The 13,088-nt window shown below is 39.3% G+C and overlaps 1 protein-coding gene across 2 annotated transcripts in view; it reads left to right on the forward strand.

Annotated features, from left to right (window-relative positions):
• The window catches only part of mlip (muscular LMNA-interacting protein), a 30,917-nt gene extending 18,582 nt beyond the window's left edge, over positions 1-12,335 (forward strand). The window contains exon 10 of one of the 2 annotated variants that reach the window (XM_034201734.1): positions 11,856-12,335. In XM_034201734.1, the coding sequence (XP_034057625.1) occupies positions 11,856-12,050 (195 nt within the window). In that variant the 3' untranslated portion in view covers positions 12,051-12,335. The remainder of the gene's footprint in view (positions 1-11,855) is intronic. The other variant, XM_034201735.1, reaches the window with a different exon arrangement.
• Positions 12,336-13,088: the final 753 nt, after the last annotated feature.

Here is a 13,088-nt window from a genome sequence, read left to right on the forward strand (position 1 = left end):
GCCAGGGAAAAAAAAGTTTGGGGCTCTCTGCTGGAACTGCTACCCCCGCGACCCGACCACGGATAAGCGGGAGAAGATGGATGGATGGATGGCATCAGGGAACCTTCACAAGGATAGACTTCTGGTCCCTACAAACCCTAACCCGAGGGTCTGCAACCTGCGGCTCCAGAGCCTCATGCGGCTCTTTTCCCATCTCCCTGGAGCTTTGACAATAAATAACATGGAAATTAGTAGCAGTTAGTTATTTGATATGTGTTTGAGCAGGGGACAAACATTCAAAGGGAACATCTAGGTCAGGAGTGGCGAACCCGCGGCTCTCGAGCCGCATGCGGCTCTTTGCCCATCTCATGCGGCTCCTCAGTTCATATCGAATTTTAATTGTGTTTTGTTTTTTTTTGCGCATATTCACACATATTCCCACATATTCCCAGTTCACAAAGGGTTAACAACACACAAGTTCCAGCCCAATCGTTACACTGAGTTTTCAACAAAGAAGTGCTTTAGCCAATCAAAATGCAGATCCTGCAGTACTGGAGGCGGGCTTTACTGCACTCGCGATGTGACAGTGAAGGGAGAGATCTGCTTCCGATTGGCAGAAATATAACTCAGATAAAACCGTAATAACTCAATATAATGTTGTCAAATCAAAACGGTAACAATTTGCAGTTGTATATGTGTATGTGAGAAGGCCTGCTCCCGGAAAGCTGGCTACTGGCACAGAAGGGCTCCCGAATTTGGTGATTCGCGGTAAAGAAATAAACAAGAGAGAAAGTGCATCTCTGTCAGCAGAGCTTCTGTCAGTCAGAGGGTTAGGTAAAAGTTGAGATGTCATGTGAGGAGAATTAACAAAAATACACTTTATTTATTTTCATTTATTTTTAAATAAGTGTCATGAATCTGTGTGTGAGATACAGACAGGGAGAAAAAAGTCGCAAAGATCGCAAATGTGCCCTTTCATGCATTTGAGCCCCTTCCACATCCTCTGCACATTTCAAGAAGCAACATGCATAGTAAGATAACTACTTTTTTCAAATGTTTTTAACTGAGAGTTTGTGTGTGAGACACAATATTAATGGTTGAGTATAACTGGCCTCTGGTCTTAATACTGGTAGGAGAGGTTTAAGTCCATTTCTGTCAATATCATGGACTGTGACATTTATAGGAAATCTGGCTGAGCGGAGGTATGTGTTTCTGTATGTGAGTGTGTGTGTGTCAATTATTGTTCATTTTTAGATTTTCATTTTGTATGTGTGAGAGATAGAGAGGGGCACATAGAGGAAGAGAGTGAGGGAGCACACAGAAAGGCTGAGAGCAAAAGAGAGAAGGAGAGAGAGGTCGGGGGACATACACCCAGCATGTGTGCCTGTGTGTACTGTATGATGTGGCTCTTTGCAGTAACACAGGACAATTATTGGCTCTTTACCTCTGATTGGTTGGCCACCCCTGATCTAGGTGATACTGTGACACTGAAAGTAAAAAAGAGTTTGAGTATCCGGCCTACAATGAGTGAAATACACGTCACATCTGTCTCCAGAGCGGCTCAGTGAGCTAACCCTGGATTAATGTTTCTCTTTACTTACTAAGAATAAGAAAAGTCTCAGTAAAATAAGTTTGATACTTTTGTAAGTGATCAATTTCTATTGTATTAATATTTCACAAATATGCAGAAAGTTCTGGAAAGTGTATAATTTATTGCAAACTTTCTCTTCATAAGAGTTTGTTGATTTGATTTGTTTTAACGGGTAAATACACACATGTCAAGAGTTCTCTTTATAGTCGTTCTATAATTTTATAAATGCAACAAACTTTAGTTTTTGTACATATAGTATAAAGTATAGTGTAGTATAAATATGTTTTGCGGCACCAGACAACATTTATTTGATGGAAGTGAGGGCAGATTGGCTCTTAAAATAGTAAAGGTTGCTGACCCCTACCCTAACCCTATCTCGGATCACACGGCAGTCCAATCCACAATTTATACTATATCTCACATGTAGGCCTTTTCAGGCTCACATCTAGATTAGCCTGTGCCAAAAGTGTTACATCCTCGCCAAAAGTGTTCCGTATATTTACCAAAAGTGGCCCAGATATGTTTTAAGATAACCGGGCCACATTTGCTGCATCAGTTGTGGGCCACTTCAGGCTCATATCAAGATTTGCCGGTACCAATTGTGCGGCATCCTTACCACAAGTGGCCCACGTCTGTTTTTTAATATTTGGGCCATATTTTCCATGTCAAATGTGGGCCACTTTAGGCTCACACTCTGATTAGCCAGTGCTGACTGTGCCTTACATTTGCCAAAAATGGTCCAAATTTGTTGTAATGTATTTGGGCCATTTTTTCCATGTCATATGTAGGCCACTTTAGGTTCACATCCGGATTACTGTGCCACATCTTTGCCTAAACTGGCCCAGATATGTTTTAAGATAACTGGGCCACATTTGCTTCATCATATATGGGCCACTTTTGGTTTACACCCAGATTAGCCTTTGTCCATTCTGCCACATCTTTGCCAAAGGTGGCCCACAGTTGTTTTGTGATATTTGGGCCATATTCACCATTTCCCATATGGGCCACTTTTAGGGTGACATCCAGATTACACATTGCAGGAGCACCACATCTTTGCCAACAAAGACCCACATTTGCATGTGTCTAGTCCAGTGGTTCCCAAACGGTGTGCCGCGGCACACTGGTGTGCCGTGAGGCAAGTCCGGGTGTGCCGTGGGATTTTGTGACAACCATGTTATTATTTCAATATACATCTACACAAAAATAATTATTCAATTTACTATATCAGTACTTTGTAGGTTTATATGTACGTAATCTGCGCGATTTGCGCGTCCACATCTCCACGTGCAGTGCTGCATAAACATGGCTGAGTCAGCGATAACTTTCGAGGGGTGGAGGTATGCCCATTATTTTGTGTTCGTCCGAAGAATAGACAGGAATGTGACGGTAAGGTGCAAACTGTGTCCAGGCCAGAAGCTGTTATCCACTGCTGGAAACACCACGTCAAACCTCAACAAACACCTGCAAAGAACACATGCTAAGGTGAAGCTAACGCACACGCTATTTGTTGTTTGTTTATATCACGTGGTCTGTTCTTCTTCTCTGTCTTCCGTTGTTGCCTGTTTTGAATGACAAATACACACTACCGCCGCCTGCTGGTAAGGAAAGTTATTGCCACTCACGCATGCGCAGTTCGTACGTGCTCGGCGAGTAAAGTAACGAGTTACTTTATGTAGATAGTAACAAAGTAGTGTAATATATTACTTTTTTTAAAGTAATATGTAATATATTAAAACATTTTAGTAACGACTCCATCTCTGGAGTTGGCGTTCTCTACTCATGAAGAACAACAGGAGGTCACGGCTCTCTGTTGAACAGGACTTGCGAGTGGCCCTCTCCTCAGTGCCACCAAGGATTAAAAAAATGTGCGCGCCCCGACAGGCACATGTATCTCACTAATTTGTAAATCGGCAAAATATTTACAATAGCACATGTTTCAATGCTGATTGCTGAAATGTTACATTTATAATTTGTAGTTCAGGACCATGCAGTGCAGCTTCCTTGCATTGACAGTTCTCTGTGCTGAATTTCTGCTGAGTTTCCTTTGCCTCATTTTTTATTTTGTAACCTGTCTGGTTTAAATGAGTGTGTTGCTGCTTTGATGAAGCCTAATTTGATAAAGTTTCAAATTAATTTCTGAAATATTTCGTTAATAAATATTTCATGAGTAATATAGTTGTCTTTGTCACATTTTATTTGGCATTAGTAAATAATTATGCACATTTACAGATATTTTACATGATATGAGTGATAACACGTGTTATAAGGGCTATTTTGCACAATAGGTGTGCCTTGAGATTTTTACTTGTCCTTTGGTGTGCCTTGGGCACAAAAAGTTTGGGAACCACTGGTCTAGTCTACAGAAGGTCCAGTTGTGATAGACATGGTTCGCCACTGAGCCTGTGTAATATAATAGCATAATTAATCACAGATGTGCCAGTGCTCCTCAGTGTAAACCAAGAATATTTTTCAGTGCCTCTGTTGGGATTACTCCAAATATCTATCAAATATAACAAATAAGTCCTAAATGAATGATTTATGTGATGTAGGGAAAATGTGAACTGCCTCCATCCATCTATGTACCTGAAGTCAGGACAAAATCAATACGAATTTAAAGCGCCCTGTTATTTTGCAGGTGACAGACTACGGAGCCCCCTCCGTAACTGACTGCTGTTTTTTACTCTCACTAAAATAAATGGCATACCTTCTACCAGCTATCAAGTGCTGTGTAGGCCCTTTTGTCTTTCCTTACATAATCTGTCAGCCAGCCCTACAAAAAACCCCACTAGAACAACACAAAACAATTCAAGTCTTCAAGTGAAGCACTCTTCAATCAGATACGACTCAGTATTAAGTCTGATTTTCCGGTTGATGAAGGTTTAAAGAGCTCCTTGGAGGATAGACAAACATGCATCTATTCATCATACATTACCTTTTATTTTACTATAAACAGCAATGTGTGATGGCAAAGTATGCACACTCAAACCGCAGACAAAAAGCAGGGAATCAGGTTTTTGCTATAAATACTAGGTGGTGCAATGCAACAATCAGAGCATTCATGACAGCTTGCTGCAGCCTTTTGTGCAAGCATTCTATTTGTTATCTATTTGGGCTTTTTGTTAACACATAGGATCATTGCTTCACATCAATACTGTAGTTAAAAATGCTGTAATAGAAACATATTCATTAACCATCTAATTTTCACACATTGTTACAGCACCTGGGCTCACACTCCACAAAACAGAGATCAAATTCCTGCTGTATGCAGATGATTTAATCATGTTAAGCCCGACAAAAGAAGGACTTCAACAGAGTTTAAATATACTCGAAGGTTACTGTCAGACCTGGGCCATGGCATTCAACATAAAAAAGACAAAAACAATGATATTTCAAAAAAGATCCAGATGTCAGGCAACCAACACTGACTTTACAATTGGGACACAGACAATAGAAAATTGCTCAGATTATAATTATTTAGGCCTGAAAATAAGTTCCACTGGAAGCTTTAATCAAGCTGTCAAGGAACTGAGAGAGAAAGCACGCAGGGCATTTTATGCAATAAAAAGACAAATCCACATTCAAATTCCAATTTTAATTTGGCTTAAATTACTTCAATCAGTAATACAACCCATCCTACACAGCGAAGTGTGGGGCCCACAAACAAACCAAACATTTGACAAATGGGAAAATCATCCAATAGAAAATGCTCACAATGAGTTTTGCAAACGCATCCTCCAGGTTCACAGGAGAACAACTAACAACGCCTGCAGAGCGGAATTAGGCACATTTCCATTATTAATACAAATCCAGAAACGATCAATTAAATATTGGCTACATCTAAAAGAAAGTGAGCCCCACTCCTACCACCACAAAGCCCTGCAGCATCAAGAGATGAACAAGAGTCCCCTCTCTCAGCTGGTCCTGACACTCTGTTCACAAACCGGTTCAAACTGTGATCAGGACCAGGCTGAGCCCACATCTATTAGAGTCAACCAAATTATAACAAAACACACACAAAACTACCTCACTTATTGGAACACTAAATCACAAACACAAAGTAAAATGCAATGCTATCTGGCCCTAAAAAGACAGTACACTGTGGCAGCCTACCTGAGCACAGTGACTGATGTTAAACACAGGAAGATGTTGACAAAGTACAGACTGAGTGCTCAAAGCCTGGCCATAGAAACAGGCAGGTACAAGAAAACATGGCTGCCAAAAGAGGAGCGATCATGCCAACAGTGTGGAGGAACTGCTGTGGAGACAGAGCAGCACTTCCTCACACAATGCCCAACTTTTGAACCTGTACGGAAACAATTCTTCCCAAAACTCAAACATAAGCATCCTCAATTATTTAAAAATGAAAAACTAAAAATACTTCTGGGGGAATATAAAGAGAGCTGCATTGTGGCAGGACAGTTTGTCTCTGCCTGCCACAGTTTGAGGGAACCGGAATGAGCAGATACACCAGGTCTCACATCTTATGTATATACATCATATTCTATTTTGTACTCATGTATTATATGAATGAAATGAATCTGTATTCCTTGTAAAAATAACATGTTCTTTGCAGTTTGTTTATAACTGTTCATTTGTTTATTTGTATGTATTTTTGTATAGATGTTACAACTATACATAGCTTTGGCAATACTGTATGTATTATGGTCATGCTAATAAAGCTTTTGAATTGAATTGTTACGGAAGTAAAGTGCACTAAAACTGAAAATATGTCAACCTTTGTAGTAGCACAGCTCTGAATGTTTTCGCCCAATTATCTCAGAAATGGAATCCACAAGGTTAAGTATCTTGCATTGTACTGAGTTGTATGAAAATTACAGTCTCAACCTTGTTCATTTGCTGAATGGATGACATTAAAGATCGAGGTCAACCTTAACCTGTGAGTAAGTGCACGCTTTCAACAATCTTCCACACTAAAGAGGTTTTTAACACGTCAACGCTCCTGACATGCAAAAAAGCTAAAACGCCTGTTTTTGACCCTGAAAGGCAGCAATTTACTTCCAGAAAGACATATAAAATAGCACCATTTCCGACACACAGACTATTGGTAGCTTATTTCAAAGGCTTTGTTGAATACTTAGCTTTGTAAACGGTATGTTGTGATAGAAAGCAAAATAATAATATGCGGATGTCAGGAAACATGAGCAGAAGCATTGATATTCATTGTTTTGTGCAATCTGTTTCTTACCTTGGCACAGCCGACTGTGTGTTTATTCTGCTGTTGTCACCTCAGATCTTTATTAATTGAACTCGACACTTTGCCATGAGATAATCATAATGATACATTTCCACCCATGCAAATTAAATTAAAGCTGAAGTGTAATTAACATGCTGTTTTGAAGTTCTGCAATTCCAACCAACAATTCTGCTTGAACTGTGCAGAGCAAACATTAAAATCCCAAATCTCTGCACTCGTTTCACATTCTGGGAAATACACTTACAACATTCTTGCCAAGTTTAGATGAAAGATTGATAGGGGAATCAATCTCATGTTTGTTAATTGAATCTGGAGCTACAGCCAGCAGCTGGTTAGGTTAGCTCATTGTAAAGAATGGCCACAGCTAGTGTTGATCTGTCTGCATGGAACAAAAGCCGCCTCACAGCACCTTAATGCCTTGTTCAGACTATACGATTTCAGCCAAGATTCATATATGCAACCCAGTCTCACGGCATTTCATGTTATAGTCACGAAATGTGATCTACAGTATTGATTCGTGTTCACCAACACGATTTTCCCATTTTTTTCGTGTCACACAGAACGATTTTAAAAGCAATGTATTGCAATGTATTGGTAGTATGTTTCGTGCCTGGACCCAATAATAACAAATTAGAAGGAAAAAAAGATTTAAAAAATACAGATTTCAGTATTCTGAGGCCCATTTCTTTTCCTCACGGATGGCAAAAGAAGTCCGACATTATACAATTTAAAATAAAAACAATAATCATGGCTTGATATTGAGTAAGAAAATGTTTTTATGAACCACACAGCTTCCGGTCTTCCAAGACACGACCGGACAAAAAGACGTGGTGCAGGCACGAAACATACTACCAATAGAAAATCGTTCTGTGTGACACGAAAAAAATGGGAAAATCGTGTTGGTGAACACGAATCAATAGATTCAATTCATTTCGTGTCTATAACACGAAATGCCGTGAGACTGGTTGCAATATAGGGTGATGGCCTGGATCGGGGAAGTATGGGCTTCAGACATGACAATTGATCTTGTGTTCTGTCATAGTAGACAACACTCTACGCTGCATCTGGTACACCACAGTAATATTGATTTTTTGGACTACACAAGGTGTTCCCTCACGTCCTTGACTATGACAAAAGATGCTCTCTAATTTAAGAGATCACAGGCAGCACAATCGTATGAAGTGGTATACACTTCCTGCCTCCTTAGTGTGTGTGTTGTCTTATGCAGTTCAATTTTATTTTGCTAACATTAGTTCAATCAGGAGAGACATTGATGTATGAAATACATATTTATTACTGGGACACGTCATATGAATGAAATAATGATTGCCAGAATTGAGACAGGAGAATGGAATGATGTTTGGCGATTAGGCCCCAGTTTGCAGGATTATCATTCAGGAGGGGAAGAACCGCTCCGAAGAAACCCCCCGGGGTCTAGACACTGGTGGTGGTGATAAGTAGGTGGGACCGGTCTGAAGGGAGAAGGATTAGCTTGGTCCTGTAGCAGACGGGAGGCGAGAGGGGTGGAGGAGGGTTGCGTATTGTCACCTGGAATGACAGCTGACAAGAGGGAAGAGCAGATATAAAGGGATTAGCGGGTGCAACGATAGGCTTGTGAGAATGGAGAGAGGAGTGATTGGTTAGCTGGGGAGTGACGCCCCCGATCACTTAATGAGGGAGGAGAGGGTAGAGAAGTGACGTGTAATATGAATGAAGAGCTTGGTCTTCCTGCTTGAACTTGCACTAAGCTTCATATGTTTACACAGCTCACAAAGATATTGAGCGTTAAACATTTTTTTTAGCTAGTCTAACTAATGCCAACATTACATTTGTGTACTGTGTTCAAAGATCTGTTGCTTGTGATATTAAGGGTTGGATATTAACTTTGGTGACCATGTCGCTAATGAATAGTGTCAAAACCCACCTGACCTAGTCATGTCAAAAATGTATCACTGTAACAGACATTAGAGTTGTGTAGCCTGAACATAAAGCTTCTCAATTAACACACTTAATCTTGTTAAATTGCTACAATGAAATGCCAGTGGAGAATCCTGAAAGTGACTGTCTAAAAATAGTACAGCACATAATTGCCCATCTGGACATTTTTCAGAGTTTGCCAATATACAGGGGATTACCAAAAGTGTTTTCTGTTGACTGTTGGGTTTAAGCAAAGACTGGTGCCTGGGTAAAAGCTTGCAGGAGGCAGGACATAAAGCGGATTACAGCGCAATTTGGTGATAAACAAACAAATCTCTGGTCTTTCTTTGAATTTGGCTTACAATCTCGACATCTGCTATTATAGATTCAAATCCAGGAAAGGTTGTTATTTCTCCATTTAGGCTTGTTTTATTTATTTCTGTTTTGATGCGAATTACAATTCTTGTTGATCTTTGGATGTTTGTTTCTTTAGATTTTGTGCAAGCCATGATACAAACCTCAACAACACTGAGAATGACCCAGAGAAGAGAGGCTCTATTCATTCATGTCAAAAAAGTTTGAGGCTTAGTTGTGTTGAGGTACTGGAGAAAGTCTATATGTAACTATTGTCCCGACCTTAACGAAAAGAAAAAAAAGGCCATCAATATATCTTGTACGACTTGATGCTGTATTTTAAAGAATTTGTGTGGCTATGCACCTACCTTATTTCCCAATGTCCAGATAAAGCCCAGTATAGTTAGCATAAGATTTCAGGGTCACTCATTTATATGAGTCACAAACAAGGGTGATTTTAGAGCCGGAGCCACATAATATCAAAGGGCCGACTAAAGGAGAAAAAGGGAATATAATAATTCCTTCTATATTCCCGTGCAGTGTGTCTCTTGAGAATGTGTTAGGGATAAAGAACTACAGCCACATGGAGTTTTAATATTACAAGAGAGCTGTCAAAGGCAGGGAAAGAAAGCAGATAGGATGCTCAAAGGTCAGTTAATTACTTTGTCAGAGACGGAGGAAACAAAAGCTCCTTCTAGAGTGATGATTCAAACTGTAATTAGGAAAGAAATAGGCTACTTGAAAGGAACTCTACAGCTTACTTTGCATTTTAATTATTTATTTTGTCTTTTTACAGCAGCACTTGATTTGCTTAGCATGTCCAATGTTGCTCATAGGTCACCGGTCTTTGGCCAGGGTTAATTTGACAGAAAAGTAAGAAGACCCATAAATCAATGTGTTCAGTGGTTTGATACAGGAAATGTAGTGAGTGTAATGGTATTTTCAACCTCAATATTCTCAAATGCGTCAACCTGCCAGATATTTTGTTCATCTTCATTAAACATACAGTTGCTGCTTTTTGTTTTGTTTTGTGTCTACATTTTCTACTAACTAATTTGACGTTTAGTGAATGTTGTATTTAGGATGGCAGTTTCATTTTAAGGATATAGATGACATTTTAGAAGGTACCCTGTGAGGGTTTTGACCACTCGCGGCTCTTTTGAACAATGTCAGTGAGCCCCTGTTTTGTTTGATCTCATATACAAACGCAGGCAGGAGGATACCGCGATAAAACCTCCTGCCAATGGTTTCAGACCATTCTACTAATCAACAGGGGCCAAAAAAGAAGACTGTTAGCAAGCAAACATGAATGTGAACCACAAACGCTTTAAAAAATAACAGCTTTGCAATTAGTTTATGAGGAAATTATACTCATTTTGGTGAGAACACTGAATACATTTTCAGTATGAGCACAGATGTGTCAAATGTGTTGGCTCCACCAGCCTTGGTAGAGTAAAAGTGAACTGTTGCAAAAACATTACCAACCAAAAGAGGAGAAACACTGGGTTTGATAAAGGTCAACACAAGTATCTCGAACCTTTATGCTGCCTGTTCCTCTGAGCGCTTTGATACTCTGTAAAATACCAACCGGTTGCATCCAATGCAGTTATAATAAACATTATAGTATCAATTAAAAAAGTTTTTTGAGTAAATGAATTGTCTTTTTGGCTCTTATCTTGTTCATAAGAAAGAGTTTCACCGATATGCTAGAAGAGTGTTAAGCAGAATACAAAAAGAAAGAGCTTAATGTTTATCTCTTTTGCAACAACACAACAATATTGACGGTATTTCCAAGGCAATCTCAGGATTTATTCATGTTTGTGTATTGTAGTGCGACAAAAAGACTATTTGGATACATCCCAATAACAAAGACTACATCACGCCTGAGGTCAAACATTGCATCAGACCAACAAAAAAATACTTCCAGAACACAGATGTTATGAACCTGAGAGCAGTTCAAAGAGAACTAAAGGGAACACTGAGAACCGGCGACACAAATACAGGGTTTTTGTAGATGGGGGTTCTCTTCCTTCATTCTGAAAAACATCCTGTCGACCCAAGCATAATTAAAAAAGCACAATCAATGCTGTGAAGGCCAGTTGGCAGGTTGCGACACATGCACGCAAACACACACACACACACAAGACACACACATACGTACTACTTACATTCATACACTTTTTAATTAACTTCTATGCTTTGTGAAAAATATTCTGCTGATACTTCCCGAGGAAGAACATTTCCTTTTGTAAGACAGTGTGACGATCCCTGCGGTGTTCCTTTATTGCTGTGAGATGACACATAATACATTCCAACGCCAGCCTCATGAGTATGACATGAAACTGAGTTGCATGGAACTTTTTTGGTCTGCAGACATTGGTATTACGGAGATGGATGTATGAGTGTGGAACATTTAATAACAGGGTCCTCATCCGCAACCAATTAGCCACCATGGCAGACGACACATATTTTTCGAAGCATCAAAATGATGGCGAAAAGCCCAAAAGGCCTACTAAAATAGTGATAAGAAATTAAGCAAAAACATAAAGCAGGTGATTCAAGCCACCATGCAATCCAGAAAGATAATTGTCAATTATAATCAAATAACAATGAATATGTATTACAGTGCAAACCACAAGCTGCTGCAGGATCACTAATCTCAGTCACTCTGGGATGGAATAACTCTGAAGTAAACCAATGTAAACTGTTTGGAAATTGCTGCTGTTGTCCTTTTTTCCTCTACTCTCTCTTACTATATACATGCTAGACCTATAACCATCATTTCTCTTTCTATTTCAGATGGGAAGAATGAATCTTGCAGATGCAGGAACAGATTTGTACTCAAGATCAAAAGGCCAAAAGAGAGGTCCATTCTCGGTCTGTGAGCTGCAGATTAAAGAGCCTGAAGACCAGATGAGTCCACTTGTTAAAGCTGCCTCAACGTCTTTCAGTCCAAGAGAAGGGCGTATGGAAGCTCACGAGACTCATATTTGAACCATTATCACTAAAGCACCAAAAGTTGAACAAGCCTTAAACTAAGCTACGCACGTCATGTTTCCAAATATACAGTTAACATTGATAAATGATGGCAGATTTACAACTCAAAATGTGTTTTCTACTTCGTAAAACTATGGCCTAGTGTCAGACCAAAGTAGACTCCACTTCTATATGCAAAATGGATTACTGTTCTGCTTTCTGTTCTTAAAGGTCACCTATTATTTAAAATCCTCTTCTTCATGTCTCTTCTACATCAACATGTGTCCCCTCTGTGTAAAGAGATTCTGAAAGTTTCAGGAAAAAAGATTTGCTCACTTTTTGTCCTGATCCATTTATATAAAAACCTGTCTGAAAATGAGCTGATCAGATTTTGGTCACTTTATGATGTCATAACGATGTTTTGGCTTGTGTAACCATTAGCCAATAACCAACCAAGGTAACACCCTTATCACCTGAATCTCCTCCTAGAGCACCATTGTGTTCTTTTTAACCAAATATCTCTCAGAGCGGCGTGGGGAGTGGCTCCTTATTTTCATCTAAAGTAACAGACAGAGAATCAGCACTTTTGAAACAGGGCTGAAACAGAGGGGATTATGGGATGCTACAATGCACGATCTGTTTGGTATTTGGAGCCAAACACTTCAGAGACATGTTTTGTATATATCTGAGACCTATAATATATTGATGAAAAACATTATAATAGGGGACCTTTAAGATTAGGCAATTGTTGCTGGCAGACGGCATGACAAACACTTATTGGTACAAAGCTTTAAATGGCAAAGAGTTTATGTAGTTAATTTATAAAACAAGCTGTTGAATTCAGAAAATGTCAAAGTGGTATCAGCCATTGTAGAATAACACAAGTCGTCCAAATGATGTATCTCCTCCAAAGAAACTTTTATTTTTAAATGAATCTTTTTATCCCGCAGAAAGCTTTAATTTTTAATAAAGGACTTTCCTATCTTCCACGTTGCTTTGAGTTGTATATGCTGTTGCTATATTTACCATATCAATAGGGCTAAAGAATATCAAAAT

The sequence above is a fragment of the Gymnodraco acuticeps genome, unplaced genomic scaffold, assembly GCF_902827175.1.
Source record: "Gymnodraco acuticeps unplaced genomic scaffold, fGymAcu1.1, whole genome shotgun sequence".
NCBI lineage: Eukaryota > Metazoa > Chordata > Actinopteri > Perciformes > Bathydraconidae > Gymnodraco > Gymnodraco acuticeps.